A 26,620-nucleotide genomic window follows, 5' to 3' on the forward strand; every position below is an offset into this window, starting at 1 on the left:
ACTAGGCATAATTCGTAGGTCTGACAGCCCCTGGGCATTCCCATTACATATGGTCCTAAAACACAATGGAGGTTGGTGACCATGTGGAAATTAGAGGCAGCTTAACGACACAACCATCCTGGATCGTTATCCGATACCTCATTCATGATTTCTCATCTAAATTGCAGGGAGCGAAGATCTTCTCCAAAATCGACTTCATGCGTGGCCATCACCAAGTACCGGTAGACCCGGAAGACATTCCAAAACAGCAATAATTACCCCGTTTGGGTTGTTCGAATTTTTACAGATGTCATCCAGATTAAAGAATGCTGCTCAATCATTTCAACAGGAGATGGACGCTTTAGGACATGGTATGACCAATGTCTTCATTTACCTCGATGACATTTTAGTGGCTAGTGCATCCAAGGAGGGATATTTGGAACACCTTCAAGAATTTGGACTGACCATCAAATTGGATAGATACATTTTTGGACAAGAAATTATCGATTTCTTGGGGCATAGCGTTACTCCAGAAGGCATGACCTCACTACCATCCAAAGTTGAGGCTACTACCAAATACTTAAAACCTGCTACAGTCAAAAGCCTATAGAAATTCTTGGGAATGGTAAATTTTTAACTGTTGGTTTCTTCCAAGAGCAGCTCACATCATGAAGCCTCTTTTCGATTTACTGTCCGGAAATGCCAGAACTATCCATTGGACTGAAGTGGGAAACAATGCCTCTCGAAGACAAAAGATTTGCTGACTCTTGCCAGTATGCTCAGCTACCCAGTTTTAAATGTAGCCACTGCCCTTTCTACAGATGCTTCAGATATGGCCGCAAGAGATGCACTTCATCAATATATCAACAGGCAATGGAAAGAGTCAGGATTCTTCAGCCGTCATCATGAAGCAGAAAAATAGTGCTTTTGGTAAGGAGCTTTTGTCCATTTACTTGTCTATTCGACACTTACATTATTTTTGTGGAGGGCAGAGATTTTACTATGTAAACTGACCACATTTGCATTTTTCCAAGCTCGCAGAGCCCTGGTCAGCACGACAACAGTGGCAATTATCATTCAATCCAGAATTTTCCACAAAAATACTACATATTTCCAGAAAACACAATGATGATTTGAGATGATTCGAGATTTTGTCTCTAGGTCAAGGTATTGACTACACAGCTTTGGCTGCAGCCCAAGAACATGACCATGAGACCAACGCTCATCTGACTGCAATCATGAACCTGCAATTGAAGGATGTCCAGTTTGGAGTCAATAGCAAACTACTCCTGTGATAGATCAACAGGACACCTACACCAGGAAGGCAGACTTCCCAGAAAACTATCAGGTGAACCAACTTTATTGCTACAGGCAGTGACGCTTAGGAACATCAGTCCTTATGAGGTTCCAAACTTCCAGCAAACTAGATCTTTGAAAACAGGTTTAAAGCTCATCAGGCAATAGATTAAGGATTTAGGACAGTTTAGTCAGGGAGAAGCCAAGAAGATTATGATAGGTCAGCAACAGTGTGAGAGGTTGGCTTCCCAAGCATTGGCTTTTGCACTTAATATCCAAGAGTCAAACGCCAGGAAAGATAAAGAAGTTGGTTACCTTTGAGAAATCTCCAATCATGCGTCGGCTGTCGTCAATTGCAAGCACTTTTTCAATTTTAGTGTCACAGAAAGACTTGGATCGCAATAATGTGTGCTGATTCTATAAAAAGAGCAACACTCAAATCATGAATGGAGTTAGCCCAGGTACCCATTATATAATTCAGCAAGTTTTCATCACTCTTCTCCCACCTCCCATGGGAGGGAGAGGAGGCAGAGTATGAAAGCATATCATCAATTTTAAAAAGTTTCTTCCCCAAAGCTATCAGGCTACTGACTGAACACAGTTGTGTCAGGACGCTGTTCTTGCTCGATCCTTTCATTAGATCTTGAAACTTGGTGCTTGTTACACAGTTGTACAAAATACTAGTTGGACTGCTCACGGGATGGTTAGTACAGTGGCGTGGCACTATTACAACAGCAGCCTGGGTTCAAATCCGGCAGGTGTCCAGCAGTTTGCACATTCTCCTCAGGTCTAGACTTCCTCTGGGTGCTCCGGTTTCCTCCCACCCTCAAACATGGTTTTAGCTTAATTTGACTGTAATTGGGCCGCACCAGTTTAAATGGCCTAAAAGCTGCTTCTAACGTGTCGCAAATAAAATTTTAAAAGAAATTAAATTCAAGAACATTTCCTACTTAATATGGTCTAGTGTAGCAAACATCAACATGTTGGCCACAAAATTACCAGTGATTTTAGGCTCTTTTCACCCCCCACCCCCCCACCCGCAGGGTAAACATTATATATTTAATGAACAAGGTTTTACTTCTTTTAAGCATCACTATTTTGATGCAGCACAAATCTTTCAATCCAAACTCTTTTTGAAAAACTTATTTATCCCAGACAATTTTCACAGGTCAGAGCAAATCCAGGCCTGGAAATTGCACTGAGGAGTCAAGAGGGAAAAGACCCATCTGGCTCAACATCCTTCAGGTCGGGGATGAGCAGTGGCAATGCTAGTAGAGCTGCGGCCTCAGTTCCAGCAAACCGGTCCAATTCCATCTGTGTGGAGTCCGCAATTCTCCCCACGATTGCATCGGTTTCCTCTGGGCATTGCGGTTTCCTCCCCGCGTCCCAAAATAGTGGGGGTTAAATTGCACCCAGCATTATGGCGAGGAGTCTATGGGGAATAGAGCAAATGTTTGAGGGTTGATGTAGATTTGGTGAGCTCGGGGATCCAGTTCAGTGCTCTCACACTCACGGATTGACCACTGAAGCGAAGCTGTCAAAGGCCACCAATTCAAAAACCGAATCACAGAAACAAACACACCACCTCCAGGTGCACACGTTTCTGGAACTTTACTCCTGCTGTATCCCGCTCAAAAATGCATCCAAATCCTGCCACTTTTCCTTACCGTTTGATCTCCACCTGCCCCCTCAACAGTTGTGCCAGCGAGACTCCGCCTGCGTTTATTCTTCACGGGTGTGTCGTCATCATTGCGTTGATCCTGTCGCTTCAGGACGGGTCTCAATTCAAAGGCTGACATAGATGACTTGAAGCTGATCTCACAGGATTGTCTATCAGGAGCCCCCTTGTATTTAAAAAGGATATTTTATTCAAAAATTGCAAGTCCATCTCTTGAAGCATTAAAATCTTTGAACCCCACCACAACAGACTCACGTCACTGCCATTTTCCAGGAAGTCCGTCCTTGTCACGATTGGAGCATTCAGCAAACTTGCCATGCTAGAAGGTACGTCGGCTTCATTCTGCCAGAAGAAAAGGACAAGGTGACATTGGAAAGTGGCACGGGAACACTGCATCCTTTCTTTCCCAAAAGAATGGCAGGTCCTTGTAAGGTGGCAAGCATCACCTCTCAACCAAGATGTCGAGTAAGCCAATGCAAAATCTAACACCCAATAATCACATCGTACACATTGTGCAATGTACACAGCGCCCTCCATAATGCTTACTTATCCAATTTACCACCCCTACTTCCAGATCGTTAATAAAAATAACAAACAATAGCGGACCCAGGACTGATCCCTGAGGAACTCCACTAGTCACCGGCCTCCAATTGGACAAACAATTTTCTACCAGTACTCTCTGGCATCTCCCATCCAACCATTGCTGAATCCATTTCACTACCTCCTTATTTACACCAAATGCCTCCACTTTTTTTCCTAACCTCCTGTGGGGAACTTTGTCAAAAGCTTTACTAAAGTCTAAACAGACAGCATCCACAGCCTTCCCTTCATCAGTCTTTTCTGTAACCCCCTCGAAAAACTCTAAGGTTTGTTAAGCATGATCTACCCCTGACAAAACCATGCTGACTACTTCCTATCAATCCCTGTTCTTCCAAATATTTGTAATTGCCATCCCTCAGAACACTTTCCATCAACTTATCCACCAGACGTCAAATACACTTTTCCTTCATTTTCCCCTGTGCTCGTTTTAAATTTGTAATCAAACAATTTACATGTGGTTAAAGTGCATACTCAAGGTTATTTGCACATATTTTGGTTTTACCATGTAGAAATTACAGTTTTTAATACGTCATTTCAGGGCACTGTAATGTTTGGAACATGAGACTTCACAGGTTTTTTTTGTGAGTACTCAGGTATGTTCATTGGTGCAGGCCTGCTTCAAAGTTTTTGATCACCTTTGAAGCCTTTAGTTGTCTTTTTTTTTTAAAAAGACGAGGACCAGAGTTGTGCCCAATGAAAGTCAAAGAAGCTATTAAGAAGCTGAAAAACAAAACTAAGATACATTGCCTAAACTTTATATTCAGCAAAATCAACCATTTGGAACATTAAGAAAGAACATACTGGTGAGCTCACAAGGACAGGTAGGCCAAGACCTTCACTGCTGATGACAGAAAAATTCTTGTAATGAAGAAAAAAAAAATTCCAAAACATGTCTGGCAGATCAGAAACACTCTTCAGGAGGCAGGTGTGATTACTGCCCACAGAAGACTTCATGAACAGAAGAGGCAGCACTGCAAGATACGATCCACTAGTTAGCCACAGAACCAGGATGGTCAGATTAGTTTGTCAAGGAGTAACCATATACAGCACAGAACAGGCCAGTTTGGCCCTACGGGTCCATGCCGGAACAAATCCCCAACCTCCTAGTCCCACTGACCAGCACCTGGTCCATGCCCCTCCAATCCTCTTCCCTCCATGTAATTATCTAGTCTTTCCTTAAATGTAAATAACGTCCTTGCTTCAACCACCTCTGCTGGAAGCTTATTCCACATCCCAACCACCCTTTGCGTGAAGAAATTTCCCCTCATGTTCCCCCTATAATTTTCCCCCTGCAATCTCAAACCATGGCCTCTGGTTTGAATATCCACCACTCTTAATTGAAAAAGCCTATCCACATTGACTCTCTGTCCCTTTTAAAATCTTGAACACCTCCATCAAATCCCCCCTCAATCTTCTACACTCCAGAGAAAAAAGCCCCAGGCTGCTCAACCTTTCTCTGTAACTCAAACCCTGACATCCTGTCAACATTCTCGTGAACCTTCTCTGCACTCTCTATTTTGTTTATATCCTTCCTATAATTCGGTGACCAAAACTGTACACAGTACTCCAAACTTGGCCTCACCAATGCTTTGTACAATTTCATCATAACATCCCAACTCTTGAATTCAATACTCCGAATTATGAAGGCCAACATTCCAAATGCCTTCTTCACCACACCATCTACCTGAGTATCAGCCTTGAGGGTACTATTTACCATAACTCCTAAATCCCTTTGTTGATCTGCACTCCTCAATTGTCTACCATTCAATGTATATGACCTATTTAGATTTGCCTTTCCAAAATGCAACTCTTCACACTTATCCGTATTAAATTCATCAGCCATTTCTCAGCCCACTCCTCTAGCTTTCCTATCTCTTTTTAAGCTACGGTAATCTTCCTCATTGTCCACAATACCACCAATCTTTGTATCATCTGCAAACTTACTTATCTAATTTACCACCCCTTCTTCCAGATCATCAATTTTTATAACAAACAATAGTGGACCCAAGACCGATCCCTGATGAACTCCACTAGTCACCAGCCTCCAATTTGACAATACCTAATACCTCCTTATTTATACCAAATGCCTCCACTTTTTTTCCTAACCTCCTGTGGGGAACTTTGTCAAAAGCTTTACTAAAGACCAAATAGACAACATCCACAGCCTTCCCTTCATCAGTCTTTTCTGTAACCCCCTCGAAAAACTCTAAGGTTTGTTAAGCATGATCTACCCCTGACAAAACCATGCTGACTACTTCCTATCAATCCCTGTTCTTCCAAATATTTGTAATTGCCATCCCTCAGAACACTTTCCATCAACTTATCCACCACAGACGTCAGACTCACAGGTCTATAATTTCCTGGCTGACATTTGGACCCTTTCTTAAACAGCAGAACAACATGAGCCACCCTCCAGTCCTCTGGCACTATCCCCGTGACCAGTGACATCCTAAATATCTCTGTTAATGGCCCCACTATCTGATAACTAGTCTCCCTGAGTGTTCTTGGGAATACCTTGTCCGGAGATTTGTCCACCTTTATCTTTTTTAACACAGCCATCACTACCTCCTTGGTTATCCTTATATGATTCATGACCACCCCACTATTTTTCTTCACTTCAACTGGTACAATATTTTTTCCCTAGTGAAGGCAAAGAAATCATTCAAAATTTCCCCCATCTCCTCACATAGCCTATCCTCCCTATCTACAAGGGGTCCAATTCTATCCCTCACTAATCTTTTACTTTTAATGTACCTATAGAAACCTTTTGGATTTATTCTTACTCTGTCTGCCAAAGCCTTTTCGTGCCTCTTTTTGGCCTTTCTATCGAATTTCTTAAGACTTTTTCTACATTCCTTGTAGTCCTCTTTCAACTTCTCATCACCCTGCTGTTGATACCTCTTGTACACCTCCCTCTTTCTCCTAACCAATTTTCTAATATTCCTCGAAAACCAAGACTCCCTATGACTTCCAGCCTTTCCTTTGATCCTCACTGGGACATATCTACTCTGTACTCTCAAAAATTCTTCTTTGAATATTCTCCATTTTTCATTTACATCCTTTCCTGAAAAAAATCATGTCCCACTCAATACTCCCCAAATCCATTCTCATTCCTTCGAAATTTGCTTTTCTCCAATCCAGAACCTCAACTTTAGGCCCTTCTTTGTTCTTCCCTATAACTAAGAGTTGTGATCATTAGACCCAATTTGTTCTCCAACATTAACCTCAGACACCTGACCCATCTCGTTCCCTAACAGGAGATCCAGTATTACACCGTCCCGAGTCGGTTCCTCTATGTATTAAGAAAACTATCTTGCACACATTTGAAAAACTCTAGCCCATCCAGCCCTCTTACTGTATGGGTATCCCAATCAATGTGAGGGAAGTTAAAATCTCCCGTGATCACAACCTTATGTTTATTACACATATATGCCATCTCCTTACAAATTTGTTCTTCCAATTTTCTTGCCCCATTTGGTGGTCTATAATACACCCCTATTAGTACCCTCATGCTTCCTCCACCCCTCAATTCTACCCAAACAGCCTCACTGGATGATCTCTCCAGATCATCCTGCCACCTCACGGCAGTAATGTCCTCCTTAACAAGCAGAGAAACTCCTTCCCCTTTTTTACCCCCTGTTCTATCAGATCTAAAAGATCTTGGACAGATGAGACCAAGATTAACCTTTAACAGAGTGATGGCAAGAGCAAAGGGTGGAGGCATAAAGGAACTGCTCAAGATCTAAAGCATACCTCCTTTGCCATGGTTTGCATCTGAAGAGAAAACTCAAGGGGAAAAGCACCCAAAATCAGAAGGAGCTGAAGGTGGCTGCAGTACAGACCTGGCAGAGCATCACCAGAGAAAATATTCAGCACCTGGTGATGTCTATGAATCACAGGCTTCAAGCAGTCATTGTCCCTCACATGCAAAGTACTAAACATGACTATGTTAATATACACATCATTGTTATGTTTCAAATATTATGGCACCCTGAAATGAGGGGACTATGTATAAAAGGTGCTATGATTTCAATGTGGTCAAACCAAAAAGTATACCAACCACCTTAAATAAAATCTGGAATGTGCACTTTAATTACTTGGCCATTGTTGAGGGAGGAAGGTTAGTGTAGAAATTGCTGGGGCTCCAGCAGAAATATTTAGTGTCCTTAGCCACAGGTGTGGTGTCAGAGAATTGGAGGGTAGGTCACATTGCTCCGTTAGTTAAAAGAAGCTCCAAAAGTACCTTGGAAATTACAGGCTGGAGAGCCTGACATTAGTAGGTAAATTATTGGAAGGTGTACCAAGATATTGGATATTTATAAACTGATTAGAGATAGTCAGCATGGCTTTGTAGGTGGTAGATTGTTTTTATCCAATCTTAAGAGTTTTGAAGTTATCAGGGACGTTGACAAAAAAATGTGAATGTTGTCTTCATGGACTTTATGGCCTTTGACAAAGTTCTACATGGGAGGTTAATCTGAAAGGTTCAGACACATGAAGTAGTGAACTGGATTAGACTATGGCTGGACGAGAGAAACCAGAGTAGTGGTGGATGAGTGCTTCTGACTAGAGGCCTGTGACTAGTGATGTGCCTCAGGGATCAGTGTTGGAACCATTGTGGTTTGTCATCTATATCAATGATATGGATGATAAGGTGGTAAATTGTATCAGCAAATTTGCAGAGCACACCAAGATTGGAGGCGTTGTGGAGAACGAAGGTTTTCAAAGCTTGCACCAGTTGCAAAAATGGGCTGAAAAATGGCAGTTGGAATTTAATGGAGGCAACTGAGGTGTTGCATTTTGGAAGGACAAACCAAGAAAGGACATTCACAGTAAATGATAGGAAACTGAAATGCAGGAGAACAGAGGGATCTGGGAATATAGATACATAATTCCCTCAAAGTGGCATCACAGGTGGATAGGGTTGTAAAGAGAGCTTTTGGCATATTGGCCTTCATAAATCAAAGTATAGGAGTTGGGGCGTTATGTTAAAGTTGTACAAGACATCGGTGAGACCAAATTTAGAATATTTTGTGCAGTTTGGGTAACTTAACTACAGGAAAGATATCAATAAGATAGAAAGTGTGCAGGGAAGATTTACTAGCACATTGAACAGACTCCAGGCACTGAGTTACAGGAAAAGATTAAATTGGTTAGGACTTTATTCCCTGGAGTGTAGAAGAATGAGGGGCAATTTGATAGAGGTATTTAAAATTATATAGACAGAGTCAATGCATATAGGCTTTTCCCACTGAGGGTAGGTGAGATACAAACCAGAGAACATGGGTTAAGAGTGAAAGGGGAATTTTAGGGGGAATGTGAGGTGGAACCTCTTCAGTGGTGGGAGTGTGGAACGAGAGGGTGAATGCAGGCTCAATTTTGACATTTAAGAATTTGAACAGGTACATAGGTGGGAGAGTTATGGGGGGGGGGGGGCTATGGGTGCAGGTCAGAGGAACTAGGCAAAAAAGGATTGGGCACAAACAATGGCTGAAGGGGCTCGTTTTTGTGCTGTAATGTTCTAAACAAATTCAAAACTGTGGATCCCGGGTTAAATAAATGAAAATAGTGTCTTTGCCCCAAACATTATGGAGGGCACTGCATGCCAGAAATTCTTGTATTCTTAGTGTTTACTGCCACCCAAAAATACAACCCACCTACTAGTTCATTCATTCATTAGAATAACATCTGTAAACCAACTTTGTTATGAAGCAGCTAGTTTTGAAGGTAACCAGCACATAATGAGCTTGTAATATGGTGCTAGATTACCACCATTTCTTTCCTCTCCCCACCCCCAGTGATTCATAACAAATCCTACACTGAACTGCTTGAAAATACAGTTGCTCCCCCCCACCCCACCATTTATTCACAGCAGACATGTTCCAAGATCCCCCCCCCACCCCCCCAGCAGATGCCTGAAACCACAGATAGTACCAAACCCTACAGGGTATGTGCCGCTTAACATCCACGATACATTGTGAAATTGGGTGTTATGCACTGCAGACATTGTGCAGATACCATATTATATACTTAGAAAAGCTATACGAGATATTGTTGGGTACCTGTAAACTTTTTATTTGCAAGCAGGGATCGGTGTGGGGACTGACACTGGGCTGTGGGCAGAGAGTGGGATCAGTGCGGGGACTGACGGGGGCTGTGGGGAGAGTGCGGGGCAGTCTGATCAGTTACAGACCGTGACTAACAAACTGCAGAAAGCGAAACCAGATAAGAGGGACCACGGTATTCATATACAAGTATGAGGGAAGAGTGCAAAAGGATTGCTCTCGTTACAGGGTTCCCATCTTAGCACAGTGAGATCTTTACTTCAACATCTTCATCGAGCAGCTCCAAAAATCCATCATCGTTGTAATCGACAGAACAGGTTAGTGAAGACTGGCGCAGAGAGACTAGGCCGCCAACATCCATGGAATTACTGCTCGCACTAGACAGCTACATTTAAAAAAAAATAACAGTCTTAGCAACAATCAAAATCCACTGAAGTTTATTTCCATTTATGATAAATCGGTAATCAGCAGTAACTCAATTGGCACTCAACTTCATTCCAAAGTGGAGAATTAAGAGTAGCAAATGGAAGTTAAAAATCTCAAAACTCACAAAAGTAATCAAAGGTGGCAAATAATAAGCAGATGCTCAAAGAGGGAAGGGAATGAAACACGAATGGTCATGCCAGCAGAACAAGCTGCTGGGATCAAACTTGGATGCAAAAATAAGTGAAGCAGGTCTAAAAATGTAGATCTGAATAAAGCAATTCCTCACCTTTCAAGCAAATTTATACAATCAAATTTACGTTCAAAATATCGATCAACAGGTTTCCCAACTCAAACAGCTTTGATGCAGCACAGGCCCTTTTGTCCACGATGTTGTGCTGACCTCTATATACCTGGCAATAAACTAAGCCCTCCCTTCCTCATAACCCTCTTTCTTTCACCTATGTGCTTGTCTTAAGAATCTCTCAAATGCCCCTATTGTTCCAGCCTCTACCATCACCCCTGGCAATACATTTCAGACACTGAATGTTGTATTACAAAAGCCTCATGTCTCCCCTTAACTTGCCTCCCTTCACGTTGTGTACAGTTGTCCTCTGGCATTTGCTACTCCCGCCCTGGGAAACAGGCACTGGCTGTCTACCTTATCTATGCCTATCATGTAGGCCTCTATTAAATCACCCTTCACCTCCTAGGTGAAAAAGGGTAACCTTGCCTCAGGAGACATTTTCCAATCCAGGCAACAACCTGGTAAATCTCTTCTGCACCCTCTCAACAGCTTCTACATCCTATATGCAAGGAGACCAGACTGAACACTATATTCCAAGTGTGGTCTCACCAGAGATTTGTAGATATTGGCTGCATCTGTCCAAGCTGGGAACATGGCACACCCGTGAGTTAATCAACTCCTGGTACACTTAACACCAAAATAAATGACCAGATTTCTAAATACAGTAAACACCTCCCCCATATCCAGAATTTAAGCAACCTGCAAAAATATTGTGCAAAGTAAATAGGTAAAAAAAGTTTTAAATTGGCGCAGCTTTCCATTAATTCGCCAATCATGAAACAAGCAATGTCAACTAACCAGAAAATACACTTATCTGGCACCTACCAATCCTCAGATGCTGGATACCAGGGGTTTCACTGTACCTGGTTCTGTCTACACTATTTTCCTCTCCCAAGGAACTAAAATGACAAGTTTTTGAAAGTAGGAAAACAGGAAAAGAAATTAAAAAAATGAAAACGATGAAGAGCAAAAACTATATAGACACTGGATTTATGAAGTAAAATCAACATGCTAGAAGGTACATTCAGACAGCATCTGAGCAAAATAGACAATTCAGTTTGACGATCCTTTTTTAGAACAAGTTGGTTTCACGTTGCCAAAGGGGGGAGAGTGACAAATAAATCATCTCCTATAGAGCAAAGGCACAAATTGTAAATGAGACCTCAGGCTAGAAGGTTAATGAGAACAGATGGAAAGAGAATAAAGGAAGGCAGACTGTGCTAATGCAGAGAGAAATACAAAGTCAATTATCAACCAGGTTGCAATACAGAGTCAACTAAGTTAATTCATCAAAATATGGAAAGTTGCATTGTTCTCAGACAGGCGAGGTGCTATACCTCAGATGATGTTGGGCTTCTAACATTTCAGAAAACCACACGGTTAGAGAAAAGTGGCAGACAGCAGAAAGCAAAAACAATGCCCGAGAAACTCAGCTCGTCAAAAAGTTCACATTATGTAACCGATAAAGAAGCACAAGCAACATTTCAGGCTTGAGCTCTTCATCAAGGTATGAAAAAATGTAGGAAGGCAACAAACAAAATGGGGGGGGGGGGTGGAGAGGCAAGGGTAGAGTCTGTCCCACAGGCAGGAGGATGAGGGAGGGAGGGCACACCAGGGAGGGAGGCTCAGTGAATGGCGAGCTGGAGGAAAGACAAATGGAAACAGAAGGGAGGGAGAGCAGAGAATAGGCAAGCAGAAGCCAGAGAAGTCACCATTAATGCCATCTGGTTGGAGATTTCCCACTCAGCAGGACTTGAATCACCCTGCAAAGGAACTCAAAGGCTGACCACTGAATTTGGTGTTTGACAATGAAACACATCATCATCACCAAAATGCAGTGCACTATGTAGGAAGATGCCACTCCACTTAAACAGGATCGTGAGTGTCTCTCAGCGGCTGGAAATGCTTGGAAAACATTGCAAGGGGAATGGCTGATGGAGGCAGAAATCAAAAAGCTGAAAGGAGAGCAGAGGGAAGATGTTGAATGCAAAAGGTGAGGGGATTGAAAAATCAAGACCATAAACTCCACCCTTTTACAGACATGTTAGAAACTATTATCCCACCTGAAAGCAGTTGTGGAAAGAAAGTTAATATAAGAGGCTTGGGATGCCTCAGACTGAGGGGGTCCGGCTCTGTAAAGTTAGCTTTCTTTACAAAGATGCCTGACCTGTTGAGCAATCAAATTATTTAAATTTCTCGTATAACCAGAGTTTTTTTTTTCTAAAAATTTTCTATCCTACTTGGAAGAGCAGTCATATGGGAAATAAGAGTTGACCTCTACCAGAAGGGAGCCATCTACATGCAATCTTAACTCTGAAAGAAAAGTTCAACACTCAGGAAATGGAGCAAGAGAATGCAGTCCTTGCAGAAGGCAGGATGAGATAGCCTCATTGTTAATGCAAAAGATGTCATTTCAACAATTCCTAACTCACAAGGCACTATATTACTCACCATCAATGCAGGTGCAGAATTGGGTCGGTGTTCTTGGCCCTTTCCACCAAGGAAGGAAAAGAGGCGGTTTCTAGAAACTGGTCGAACTGGCTTCTTGAATTCAAATACTTCCTGCAAAGAGGGATAAAAGCAACAAATGAGAACCAATACCACAAGAGACTGGAGTGGAATTAGAGCAGTCGGCCCATTGAGACCACCCTACCACTCCATGATGGACAATTTATTATTCTTTTCAACCCCATTTTCCTGCCTTTGCCCTGAAACGTTTGATTCTCTTTCAAATCAAGGACTTGTCTCTCAGTGGTCCATCCACAAGCTTCGGTGATTTGGGGTTAGCAGGTTTCAAAAGACAACTCCACAGAATGTTGTGAGAGTGGGGTGGTGATGGAACAATCAGGATTGAACCCATTTTGTGTTAATGACTGCACCATCAATATTATTCAAGACAGAAGAATGAGCAAATTCTGCAGGTGAGTATTCAAACCTGCAACCATCGGGAGATTCTGAAGTGTGGCTAGAAGTATTTTGACAATATATCTGACTGAAGGAAACAATGGGATTTAGAACAGCCGTGAAAGAGGATCGAGCACCAGTAGAAGAAGTCAATAGAAAAGAACAAAGCCTACATTCCACCAGGTTTGCACAAACAAAAAAATATAAATATGGCTATTTTAGTCTTAATTCTCAGATTGTTCAAGGGTGCAATTTAGTGTTTTTTGTCAATTTATTTACCTCCATTCTTTTCATGTGCTGAAGGGCTCAAGCCCATATTGGTTATGCTATATAAAGTACACTGTTTCACATTGCTGAGTTTCTCCAGCATTTCATTATTATTTCCTAGAAAAGGTCAACAGATCAATTTGCAAGATCCCTAATGCTCCAGAATTTGAGCCAACAAAACTACATTCAAGTTCATCTTTGATTGAGACAAGGAACTTACATTTTCTTTGTTTCCTTCACTTGAGTGGATACCACCACTTTCTGAGCGAAATACCTCAGAATCTGGAGAGTCGCAATGGATTGGCTTCAGTGCAGGACTTGATCCAAGATTGAGCTACAAAAAGAAAATGGTTGGTCCAGCAGCAAAGCACTGGTGAATCAGGACAAAGACCATACAACTCCAAATCAGAGGACAAACTCCAAACAACTTAGTTCAGTACCTCACTTGACTATTAGTGAAGGGTTTTTTTTTATTTACACAAAAAGCAAACTCTTTCAAGGCTTGGATAATCAAGAAACACTTGTTCAGGAAACTAGCCAAAGCACGCAGCTTGCTTTCTGTCATAACAGAAGCAGCTGTCCACCTCACCAAAGCAGCAACTGCAGGGTTGACTTGTTCACAGCAACTGCTTTCTTAAGCTCAATTGCACATCGTCGAGAAACAGGAAACTGGAGGCTGGTGCTTTGCCGATGCAGCCACTCACTTGGGCCAATTTTTGCCAAACCAATATGACTGAGAAACTCTTGCTGCGCCCTGGGCAAAGAGGATTTCAGGAAGAATTGCAAGTAAAATAATGAATCCATCAGAAATAATTGTGCTTGGGGACAGATGAATTATTGCCATCTGAGCAATCATCCAACTCCATTACTTTTAAAAAAAAATAGACTAAAAATTCATACTGAGCAGTCCATCGGAAAGGACGACTCCAGAATGAAGCAGCACCCTTTGAATAAGACAACACCCCCCCCACACCCCAAAATCTGGCACTTACCACTGACCAGTGGATATGGTTGAAAGCAAATCACAATATTTTAATAAAAAATTGAAACCTTTACAGGGCAATTTGATTTGGATATTTTAAAATAAATCACTGCCTTGCCAGCTCCTGTAACAGGCCATTTAATATCTGTACAGAAGTGTCTGACATGACTAAATTTCATGTCCTCTGCCAGCCTGTGGTAACCCCAACATGCAGCAAAAGTACTAGATCTAATTGAAGCCAGTCTTCATGGGCAATATTATGCAGAACAAAATACAATCACTTTAGATTTAACCAGGAAATGTAAGCCTGCACATTCACTTAACCAGTCGAGATAACTCACCGGAAGGGAGTTCATTCTTCTAATGGGGAATCTGCAGAAAAAGCAGGAAACAAGCATTTGTAGTGATCAAGTACTTCTTGTTTCTGTTGTTCACCACAAGATAATGCTCACATGCTCCAAAGAGCCAAGGTTCTGCGGAATTGCCACCTCGCTTCAGATCAGACAGTTCTGGAGGATCATTTGCATTACCACAGTTCAAGGAAAATTCAATTTGGTGGATAATTTAGTGGGATTAGTGAACGCCACGCGCAATCTCCGATATTAAACAAATTCTCATTTTTTTCCAGTGGTGTGCACTGATGCCGTACAATTCCAGATGTTATTAGTATCGCCCGAGAATTGTTAACAGCTAGCTAAGAAAAATCCACAATTCTGAAATAAAACTGGGAGTTCAATGCTGTTAAGACGCTAGCGACCTGGGTTCGAATCTGGCGCTGTTTGTAAGTTTTTATTTCCAGCATAGTCTCGATATCACAGAATTCACACTTGCCACACAAACACAGCAGAATAATGAATCTGAAATGGGCCTTACTTGAAGGTGTATTGAATGGTATGGCGCATACAGACAAAAAAATCAGGTATGTCAGACAACAGGGCTAAGTTTACCTGTCCATCAATTTTCCAGCTCCCAATACTGCTTTTTCAAACCTGTAAAAAGGACAAGAAATCAAAACTGATGCAAAAGCCACTTAGAAGAAACGAATGAGAAAAGTTGCAACTTCTAAACAGAGGTATCAATTACAGAAGGGGCAGGCACCCATCCCCAGTCAAAATGCCCAACATAAACCACAAGTCTGAAGGCCTAAAGGGTTCTGTGGGTTCGTCCTCAAATTTCATAACATTCCCACAAGTAAAGCAAATCATTTGAATATCATGGGACTTTAAGATTCTACTAACAAGGCATAAATGGTCAGCTTTAAAAGCTCAGTCCTCTATTGGTGGACAATATCATAATGTTGGCAGTCTCAAGTGCACTTGCACTTTACCTGGAGGACAATTGCTCAGCCTTGCATCAGTCCATGAACAGCATGCAAGCACTGAAGTCTGCAATGAATGCAGGGAGTCTGCACAGATAATGATGAAAAAGATTCCAAGTGTTCACAGCTCAAAAAGGATTCAAAGTTGCCATTTCCATAGTGATAGACTCTGGACTCTCTGGATACCACCTATATGCAAATAAGTCCCTTTGTCATGGAGAATAGACCCAGCCACCATATGCCACCCAGGGAATCCTACAGCTGTCACCATTTAATCATTACTGCAGAACAAAGAGGGAGCATAGACTAGCTGGTCAAACAGAAAGGGCAGGCTCGTTCCTCAACACATTACTTGCCCTGCCCAGTAGGTCAATCAATAAATTAACAGATGGGGTGGCACTCACCCCGGAATTAAGTGGAGGTCATAGATGTTTACTCCATTAACATGAAGCTACAAGTCTTGAAGAATTCTGGCACATCAGTAAAATTTCAATTCTAAACCTGTCTTGTCTGGTTCTTTGGGCAGGGAATCGCATTAAAATCTTCATGTTTCTGCAAAGTCCAGTATATGGGTGGGGGTTTGAAATAGTTAAAATGCATTTTTAAATACAAAGTGAACAAAAAGCGTTTTCCAAAGTATCGCCAATGCAACATCTGCAGGGATTAGCTGAACACGTAGCGATGTCTTTCAAAACACGGCAAGCAGATCTGGAAAAAACTGAGATTAAGCTGAAGACTAAGGGAGAACAAAGGGAATCATCTAAACAAACTTGACAATTTCACCATTCAAGCTACTGCAGGATGGCAGAGAGATTGGAGCTGCAGGATTATTTAAAGCAACTTATTCAGGAAGTTTAATCTTACAGAAACAAAAACCCACATAATGATTGGTGCTGTGGTTCCATACTGGTCCAATCCAGTGAGGGTGGTGGTATTGCGTGTAAAGAGAAAGCAGCCAGAATTCAAAAAACAAAACATTTTTGGTATAGGAGGTGAATTAATGTTTATTTATTCCCATACATAATTTCCACCAGTGGCTGTCATGAACCAGCTTTTGGAAAGAATTCTGGAATTTACATACACAGAACTGCTGGAAGAACGGCAGAAACGCAGCATCCACGGAAAACATTACACAGCCAACACTTCAGGCCTTGGGTCTGTTTTAGGCATGCTGAATATCAGACAGGCACCTGGATAAGATGGGGGAAGGGGTGGGAGATGAGGCGATGGGGAGGGGGACAGAGAAAGAAAGGTGCAGGAGAGCAAGAGGGAGTCAGAAGGATGAGAGAAAGCTTGAGAAGTGGGGGGGGGGGTGTTGCAGAAATTGCTGATTAAACCAAGCCAAAACATCAACTGCCTATTGTTTTCTATGGATGCTGCCAGAGTTCCTCCAGCAAGTCAGAATGTGCACCAATTGACAGGCATTCTACTTTTGTAGAAAGGGGCAAATCGTTTTCTAAATGGGGAGAAAATTGAAAGTGCCCAGATGCAAAGGGACCTGGGAGCCCTCATGCCCAAAGGTAAATTTACAGGTCAGGTCAGTGGCAAAGACAGCAAATGCAATGCTGTACAAGGGCAGGACTGTGATGACAAGGGTTTACTGAAACCTCATTTGGACCAAAGTGAGTCATTTTGGACTCCTTTAATAAGGATGTGCTGACATTGGAGAGTGTTCAGAAGAGGTTCACAAGGATAAATGAAAGGGTGGAGCATTTGACAGCTCTTGGCATGGACTCGTGGAGTTTAATAGAATGAGGGGGAATCTCACTGAAACATATTGAAAGTAATAGATGGTAGAAGAGTTGCTTCCAGTGATGGGAGAGTCTAGGACAAAGAGGGCACAACTTCAGGGTTGAAGAGTGTGCGCTCAGAACAGCTGCAGGTGGTGGTAAATCTGTGGAATTTGTTGCCACAGGCGGTTGTGGGGGTCAAGTCATTGGGTGTATTTAATGCAGATTGATAGGTTATTGATGAACCAGGGCAAAGGTTATGGAGAGAAGGCCAGACGGCAGGGATGAGTGGGAAAATGGATCCACTCATGATTAATGGCAGAGCAGCCTTGATGGGCCGAACAGCCTATTTTGTTCCCATGTCTCATGATTCAATTTAAACACAGCTTTGAAGGAACAATGTTGTACTGTGGAGGGGAACAGATGTTCCATACACCTGAAAAGACCTACATTCCTATTCTACGAATCTACTGTTTAAAAAGGCCACACAAAAAAGATGGGAATCCAACTTGCATCACAGAAGCATGGGTTGCATCAACCAGCCCATGCTGTTGGGTTCCAACACTTCATACACCAATGAGAAAGGCTCTTCTAGATATTAGGGTGACCACAATCGATTCTCCTCCTTGGCCTGACAAATACATCTGAAGAACACAGAAGCATGCTTGTAAGCCACAACCCAGATTCCCTGGCTGCTTTCAAATGTGTTTAACTTCACAATTAGCAAAAATATCTGTCTCAAATTAAAAACTTGGCAGAATAAAAACTATAAATTTAGTCAACTCAGGGAGATCTAGGGCACAGCTGTTATCTTGGAACATAGGCCAGGATGTGGTCAAGATGTTTGCTGCAGCTCCACCCTTATAATCTGAACGAAAAGGTAATTAAAAATACTGAACAGTAATCAAAAGTTTACGAAGTAATGATATAAGTTTGTCCACAACTCTCCAATAAAAATTTCCAATGCTATCCAAGATGATAGCATTGGAAAACACACCACAGAGAACACACTGTGGTCAAATCATTCAAAGCACCAGGCTCCCAATTTTCATTGCCTAAGTGATCGATGGAGAAGGTTGGTTCAAGATTCTGGCCACTTGCATTTTCGTAGATTAAATTTGAACTTCTGCAACAATATCAGACTGGAATTCACCGCAATTGCTGAATATTTATTCTCGAGGACAATTTCACTCTGATTTGCCAATTTCCAACTGAGCCTCGAGCTCATCCACTTTATTTCTTGTACTTTGTGCATTCATACAAAATACTTTTAACCCATTACTCACCTCCCCTTTCACATTGATTCCTATTGCACTTGGCCATTGTCTCTGATCCCTTCCTGAGCTTACTGCCCTGTTAATTCTGTTGTCTATTTAAAACTTTTTTTATTCTCTTTCCCTTTAACTCTATCCTTTATTTCCAGTTCATCTCCTTCCCCCCCCCCCCCCACCCCCCTTAGCAGGGGCAGAATGCTGGTCCTCTGCCAGTTGGGTAGTTACTCAATGTGTACTGGGCCTCAAAACTTGGCAGAAGGCCAAAAGGCCACAGGGAAGGGCTGAAGGGGGATGCAGAGTTGAACTGGCAGGCAGCCAGAACTTCAACTCACTCTAGTGGGCTGAAGGTAGATGGTCCACAAATGTACTAATTCAAGGGTCTGAATGCCAGGATCAAGTCAAGATGTCTATTGTCATCTGATTGTATAAGTAAAACCCCAAATTGCATTCTCCACTCCACAGTGCAAAACATGCACACAACCAGACATACACAGGTACTGACAAGCAATGCTGATACAGGGAAAGTGGCAATATCCAATGGCACATTCTTTGGCTTGGCTTCGCGGACGAAGATTTATGGAGGGTGTAAACGTCCACGTCAGCTGCAGGCTCGTTTGTGGCTGACAAGTCCGATGCGGGACAGGCAGACACGATTGCAGCGGTTGCAAGGGAAAATTGGTTGGTTGGGGTTGGGTGTTGGGTTTTTCCTCCTTTGCCTTTTGTCAGTGAGGTGGGCTCTGCGGTCTTCAAAGGAGGTTGCTGCCCGCCAAACTGTGAGGCGCCAAGATGCACGGTTTGAGGCGTTATCAGCCCACTGGCGGTGGTCAATGTGGCAGGCACCAAGAGATTTCTTTACCTTTTCTTTGGTGCACCTCTGTCACGGTGGCCAGTGGAGAGCTCGCCATATAATATGATCTTGGGAAGGCGATGGTCCTCCATTCTGGAGACGTGACCCATCCAGCGCAGCTGGATCTTCAGCAGCGTGGACTCGATGCTGTCGACCTCTGCCATCTCGAGTACTTCGACGTTAGGGGTGTAAGCGCTCCAATGGATGTTGAGGATGGAGCGGAGACAACGCTGGTGGAAGCGTTCTAGGAGCCGTAGGTGGTGCCGGTAGAGGACCCATGATTCGGAGCCGAACAGGAGTGTGGGTATGACAACGGCTCTGTATACGCTTATCTTTGTGAGGTTTTTCAGTTGGTTGTTTTTCCAGACTCTTTTGTGTAGTCTTCCAAAGGCGCTATTTGCCTTGGCGAGTCTGTTGTCAATCTCATTGTCGATCCTTGCATCTGATGAAATGGTGCAGCCGAGATAGGTAAACTGGTTGACCGTTTTGAGTTTTGTGTGCCCGATGAAGATGTGGGGGGGCTGGTAGTCATGGTGGGGAGCTGGCTGATGGAGGACCTCAGTTTTCTTCAGGCTGACTTCCAGGCCAAACATTTTGGCAGTTTCCGCAAAGCAGGACGTCAAGCGCTGAAGAGCTGGCTCTGAATGGGCAACTAAAGCGGCATCATCTGCAAAGAGTAGTTCACGGACAAGTTTCTCTTGTGTCTTGGTGTGAGCTTGCAGGCGCCTCAGATTGAAGAGACTGCCATCCGTGCGGTACCGGATGTAAACAGCGTCTTCATTGTTGGGGTCTTTCATGGCTTGGTTCAGCATCATGCTGAAGAAGATTGAAAAGAGGGTTGGTGCAAGAACACAGCCTTGCTTCACGCCATTGTTAATGGAGAAGGGTTCAGAGAGCTCATTGCTGTATCTGACCCGACCTTGTTGGTTTTCGTGCAGTTGGATAATCATGTTGAGGAACTTTGGGGGACATCCGATGCGCTCTAGTATTTGCCAAAGCCCTTTCCTGCTCACGGTGTCGAAGGCTTTGGTGAGGTCAACAAAGGTGATGTAGAGTCCTTTGTTTTGTTCTCTGCACTTTTAGCTTCAAACTAAATCACACAATATTCATGAGGGTCACGAATCTATGGAACTTGTTGCCGCAGGCAGCAGTGGAAGCGAAGTTGTTGGATGTATTTAAGGCACAGATTGACAGGCATTTGTTGAGTCAGAACATCAAGGGTTATGGTGAGAAGGCCAGGAAGTGGGGCTGAGTGATAAGGATCAGTTCATGATTAAATGGCAGAGCAGACAACGCTGATTGGCCAACTTCTGCTCTTGTATCTTGTGATCTCATTAACAGCATTACAACGTGAAAAGCCATAGCTTCAATGGAATTGAATAAAATCCAAAACTCAATCAAACCCGAACACCAAAAAAATTAGTAACCCAGATGACTCACTTTTCATCGATTTCCTTTTCATTCATTGGACTTGGTGAATCCATACAAAGCCCTGTGCAAGACAAGAATAGTTACTAAACCCATTGACTCTATCAGCACATTGTTGCATCCAGAATTGATTTGCCAGGGATGTGTCTCACCCCCGCCTCCCCACCTTGATGACTCTCCCTGCCACCCCTTCACCCCTCACCCCATTCCAGCCATGCTCCACTTCTCCCAAGACCCATACAAACCAAAGATCCTGACCCTTGTTAACAATGGGGATCCAACTTACAGGCATACATGGTTTCAAAAAGCGTGGGTCTTGATACAACAAGGTTTGAAATTTCTGACCTGCAGTTTTAAATTTACATTAAAGTTTTTATTGTTGTTGCTATTTAAACCACCTCAATACTTTACAAGACTAGTTTAAAATATTTGAAATATAGGCCCTGAGCTGTGTTGAAAGTCATTGCTGTCCCCACTGTGATCGGGCTCCCTGACTATCCCGCAGCCTTACACTGATGGAGACGTCTTTTTCGCCCCTGCTCTGATGTGGCAGACTAGCCAGTTTCCAAACCACTGAACAACACCAATTTGTATGGAGGGGAACTCCCAAGAATTTGCTGATGACTAGAGGTAGTTAAGTGGCTGCGTCGAAAGTTATTGCCATCCCCTCTCCGATTGGGGCCTCCTGCACTCCCGCAGCACCGACCTACCTAATTTTGGTGGGAATCATGGGCGCTTTAATGTACATCTAGATGAGACAAAATTTCTTAAATGAACAATGATCACTTATTGCCAATAAAGATCAGTTTTATATATCCCATTTATAGAAATGGAATGTATTACATTAAATTACATTGTAATTACAGTGGAGTTTTCCATAGTACTGAACTTTCAAGCGTTTTAAATAAGGTATGCCTGTATTTTACTCCCATAGTGAATTCACAAAATATTTTTGATCACACAAAGATTAATAGGCCACTATAAAGATTCACATCCAAGGTATTTCCCCAAATCCCAACCGCCATGACTCTAAGGTGGGAAATTACTCCTGAAAAACAACCACTTCAATATTTGCCCCATGAATTTCCCAAGGACACATCTCAGTGAGCACTAACCTTCAAGAACGCTATCTTCTTGCAGAGGTGCACTCAAAGCAGAATTAAATCTCTTTTTAAAAAAGAAATCACCAATAAAATCCTACCTTTATACAAATATAATCAGGCAAAAAAAAATTACATTACAGTCATAAACTAAACTACGTACAACAATTGAACATGGCCAAAACTTTGGGAGTGTTAACAGCTGCAACTTAAACTCCTTATGACTATAGCCACAGTCTCACACTGCAGGAGGGGGGCTTGCAGGCGAGGGAGAAGAGACAAAAAAACAGGCACAATAGCAGTTACAACCAAGGGCTACACCACACAGGCAGAAAACTGCAATCACAACCCCCTTGGTTCAGTATACCCTCAACAACAATCTGGCACACATCAAGGTGCTTCATTTAAAAATCCAGCTGCTTTCACATGCAAAGTTTACAGCACAAAGCAAAGTTTATGCTCCATTTAAGATGACCCATCACTTAGATTCCTTCCCTTAATGCTTCTTTTTTATTTACTCCTTGCAGCAGCAAGTTCTTGCCCTTTAACTACTTAAATTAAGGAAATGGATTGAGGGGTTCCATACAATATAGTAGGGACCCTCAGCCCCAGCCCCCACACAAAAAATTGCAGTCACAAATGTTTAATTTTCCCGATTAAAGTCTGGTCTCCAGTCTGGTATACGACAGGGTGCAAGTTTCAAGTAAAAACAACTATATTCAGATTTGCACGCAATCACCCAGTCAATTGATCCTTTAATTTTCCAAAACTCTCTGCAGAGGACAACTCAATGGAGTTGAGTCCACAGACACTGGAGTCAAGCATAATACACAAACAGGCTGGGGGAAAAAACTCAGGTCACGCAACATCCGAAGGATGTAAAGGGTAGCCATTGTTTTGGGCCTGGGACCTTTGTCTGGAATGAAACATTTACAGATTTTAGACTGCAGGCATGTAACAACACAATCAAAGAATTTGGATGCTACATAAGCAGTCTAAAAAAATGTGCAGGAATTTTGAGTCTATTCCTGCACTGCAATTTATCCTGCAGGACCCAACTTTTTGGAGCAAGCCTGCAGTGTAAATTGTACTGGGAAAACATTTGTTGACGGTCATTCACTCTACTGCACGTCCAACCACCATGACTGCTGCACTCAGGTACTGGCAGTCTAAAAAGACGCCCAGTGTGAACAACCACACCGGCAGTAATCATTTTATTTTTGCGATTTTCCCAACATTGCAGTCTAAAAAACCATAATTGATTACCCTTTATTTATGGATGCTGTGTGATCTGCTGAGTTTCTCCCACCTATTTGTGCATTGCACGGGATGACACGAGGCCATCGAAGTGAAATCTTCCCCTCTTTCAAGCTTGAGACAGCAGTGGTGGATTTCCCAGCAGCGTGGCACATCCTGCATGGTTGCTGAAGTCTAATGGAGAGACAACTCCACCTTCACTGCTACAATGGGTAAATGCAAAACTATAGCAGTGCCACTTAGGAAAATTACCAGTCACCTCCTTAGACATATTTGGTCAGTACCACACTAGTTGACTATTAATATTTAACAGGGAGCACTGTGCCACCTCCCTTACTAAACAAGAAATATTCTTTGTCAGTTTCTTTACAAAATGGGATTTCACATCAGACAGTTAGCACCTTCTCTAAATGCAACTGATTACACCACAAGATAAACACTTCAATGGAAGAGGCTTAACAATTTAACCCAGTATTGCATTTTATTTTCCTCTGGAGACTGACAGAAGACAGTAAAAGCTGGACCCTGAAGGCAAACAATCTAGGTAAGAACTTAGCTGATTCAGTAGCAATAGTGAGGGTCAGGGGTGGGAGAGAAGAATGGTCAACACGGAGGAAAAGTTACCAAGACTGAGAAATTGTAGAAGCCACCAGGGTTTGAAATACCAACCATTCCTTTTCTCCCCAGGTACTCTGACTCAGAGGTCCTGTTAATGCTTTTTACCTCACTTGCTCATTCCAGACACCAAATGAGGTGCATGTTTACATTTAGTTTATTAAATTGTACTGACAATAACCACACCAGCATTGCGAGAATAAGACAGCTTTAATAAACTAATATGTACACTTAAGTGGTCTTGATGTCTGCAAGATGAACCCTGGAAGGCTAGACTGGAGCTCTGGACTGCTTTATATACACAAGGTAACTGGGATGATCCCTGGTGAACTAGTGGTGCAATCTCCCAACTGCATACAATATACAGCTAAAACACAAGAGATTGAACTGCAAGTCATTATTTTGACCAGAAGCCTCATTACACATACCTGCATCAGATTCTGATGAAAGAGACTTAATGAGCAACGGGGCCCCATCTGGCCTGCGTTTTGGTGTGTCGCCGCTGCCATTTGCAAACAAAATGCAAAGAAGAAACAGATTAAACCAGCAATTGAGAAACAATTTAAGTTTCTCAAAGTTTTCATAGAAAGACACTGAATTAACGTGACCCAATGATGTGCATGTTTGTATAAAACCAGACCCTTACACTCCATTCATCCAGCTCAAATTTGCAGCATCTGTAAAGGCATCTGACAAACCCTTTGCGCATAGACCTAAACTCAATTTGCAACAAACCCCCCCCCCTTTGCGCATAGACCTAAACTCAATTTGCAACAAACCCCCCCTTTGCGCATAGACCTAAACTCAATTTGCAACAAACCCCCCCCTTTGCGCATAGACCTAAACTCAATTTGCAACAAACCCCCCCTTTGCGCATAGACCTAAACTCAATTTGCACCAAACCCCCTCTCTTGTGCATAGACCTAAACTTCATCTGCACCAAACCCCCCCTCTTTGCATAGACCTAAACTTAATTTGCAACCAACCCCCTCTCCTGCACATAGACCTAAACTTAATTTGCAACCAACCCCCCCTGCACATAGACCTAAACTTAATTTGCAACCGACCCCCCCTGCACATAGACCTAAACTTAATTTGCAACCAACCCCCTCTCCTGCACATAGACCTAAACTTAATTTGCAACCAACCCCCTCTCCTGCACATAGACCTAAACTTAATTTGCAACCAACCCCCCCTGCACATAGACCTAAACTTAATTTGCAACCGACCTAAACTTAATTTGCAACCAACCCCCCCCCCCCCCGCACATAGACCTACACTTCATCTGCACCAAACCCCCCCCCTTTGCGCATAGACCTAAATTTAATTTGCAACAACCCCCCTTGCATATAGACCTAAACTTAATTTGCAACCAACCCCCCCTTGAACATAGACCTAAACTTAATTTGCAACCAACCCCCCCTTGCACATAGACCTACACTTCATCTGCACCAAACCCCCCACTTTGCGCATAGACCTAAATTTAATTTGCAACAACCCCCCCTTGCATATAGACCTAAACTTAATTTGCAACCAACCCCCCCCTTGCACATAGACCTACACTTCATCTGCACCAAACCCCCCCCCCTTTGCGCATAGGCCTAAACTTAATTTGCAACCAACCCCCCCCCCCCCCCCCCCTCTTGCACATAGACTTAAACTTAATTTGCAACCAACCCCCCACGCACAAGGACCCGGGCAAGCTCTTGAATCGGTTACCATCAGGAAGGAGGTCCAGGAGCCTGAGGGCGAGCACTCAAGGCAGCTTCTTCCTCTCTCCCTTCAGACCCTCGCCCCTTTCTCCTGCACGCTTATTTTCTTACTTAGAGCAATGTTGGCGCTGTAACTCATGCCACGTTCCGACTCTATTCTCCCTCGCACCCCCCCCCCCCCGCCAGAGGGTCGCAGCGCTTTGCCAAGCCCCCCCCCCCCCACCCCCCCCCCCACCCCAGCCCCCTTTACCTGCCCAGGCCTCTCAGGTTGTCCATGTTGAGGGCCAGGTGGGTGACGGGGCTGAGCACCGGAGGCTCCCCGCGGGAGGCGGCCCCCGTGCCGGGGAAGAGCGCCTTGCACGGCCGAGCCTTCGGCAGGGCAGCGAGGCCAGCGAAGGGCCTGGGGCCCGGGGCGGCTCTGGAAGGGCCGGCTTCGCTCATGTCCGCCAGAAGCTGGGGGGGGGGGGGGGGTGGGGGGCGGGGTCGAGGAGGGGGGGAGATAGCGGGGTCGAGCCTCAGTCGCCGAGCCCCGGCCGCTCCATCCAGTCGGGCCCGGGCCCGCTCGCCGCCGCCGCCTTTATTTCGAAAATCAACACCGCGCCGAGCCCCGCCCCGCCCCGCCTGGGTCCCTCTGCCAATCAGGCGCCCGGACCTCCGAGCACTCCGCCAATGAGACCAGCCCTTTCCAGTGACGACGGCTCTTCCGGCGTCCACCAATCGCAGCTGCTCTTCCATCCGAGCCCCACTGGGGCCAGTCCATTGGAGAAAGTGGGGGGGGGGGGTTGGATCTTCAAAGGTACTTTAAACCCGCAGGATATTGGCACTTTAATCTTCAGTT

The 26,620-nt window shown here is 43.5% G+C and overlaps 1 protein-coding gene across 2 annotated transcripts in view; it reads right to left on the reverse strand.

Moving 5' to 3' along the window:
* Positions 1 to 26,408, reverse strand: part of cdc25b (cell division cycle 25B) — a 43,928-nt gene extending 17,520 nt beyond the window's left edge. For both annotated transcript variants that reach the window (XM_069923532.1, XM_069923531.1), the window contains exons 1-11: positions 26,033 to 26,408; positions 24,499 to 24,572; positions 21,111 to 21,162; positions 15,449 to 15,490; positions 14,843 to 14,873; positions 13,740 to 13,853; positions 12,800 to 12,910; positions 9,878 to 10,003; positions 3,209 to 3,295; positions 2,943 to 3,119; positions 1,591 to 1,692 (exon numbers count right to left, since the gene is read on the reverse strand). In XM_069923532.1, coding sequence (XP_069779633.1) covers positions 1,591 to 1,692; positions 2,943 to 3,119; positions 3,209 to 3,295; positions 9,878 to 10,003; positions 12,800 to 12,910; positions 13,740 to 13,853; positions 14,843 to 14,873; positions 15,449 to 15,490; positions 21,111 to 21,162; positions 24,499 to 24,572; positions 26,033 to 26,223 — 1,107 coding nt within the window. In that variant the 5' untranslated portion in view covers positions 26,224 to 26,408. The remainder of the gene's footprint in view (positions 1 to 1,590; positions 1,693 to 2,942; positions 3,120 to 3,208; positions 3,296 to 9,877; positions 10,004 to 12,799; positions 12,911 to 13,739; positions 13,854 to 14,842; positions 14,874 to 15,448; positions 15,491 to 21,110; positions 21,163 to 24,498; positions 24,573 to 26,032) is intronic.
* Between the last annotated feature and the right edge of the window lie 212 nt (positions 26,409 to 26,620).

This window comes from Narcine bancroftii, chromosome 3, assembly GCF_036971445.1.
Source record: "Narcine bancroftii isolate sNarBan1 chromosome 3, sNarBan1.hap1, whole genome shotgun sequence".
NCBI classification, from domain to species: Eukaryota; Metazoa; Chordata; class Chondrichthyes; order Torpediniformes; family Narcinidae; genus Narcine; species Narcine bancroftii.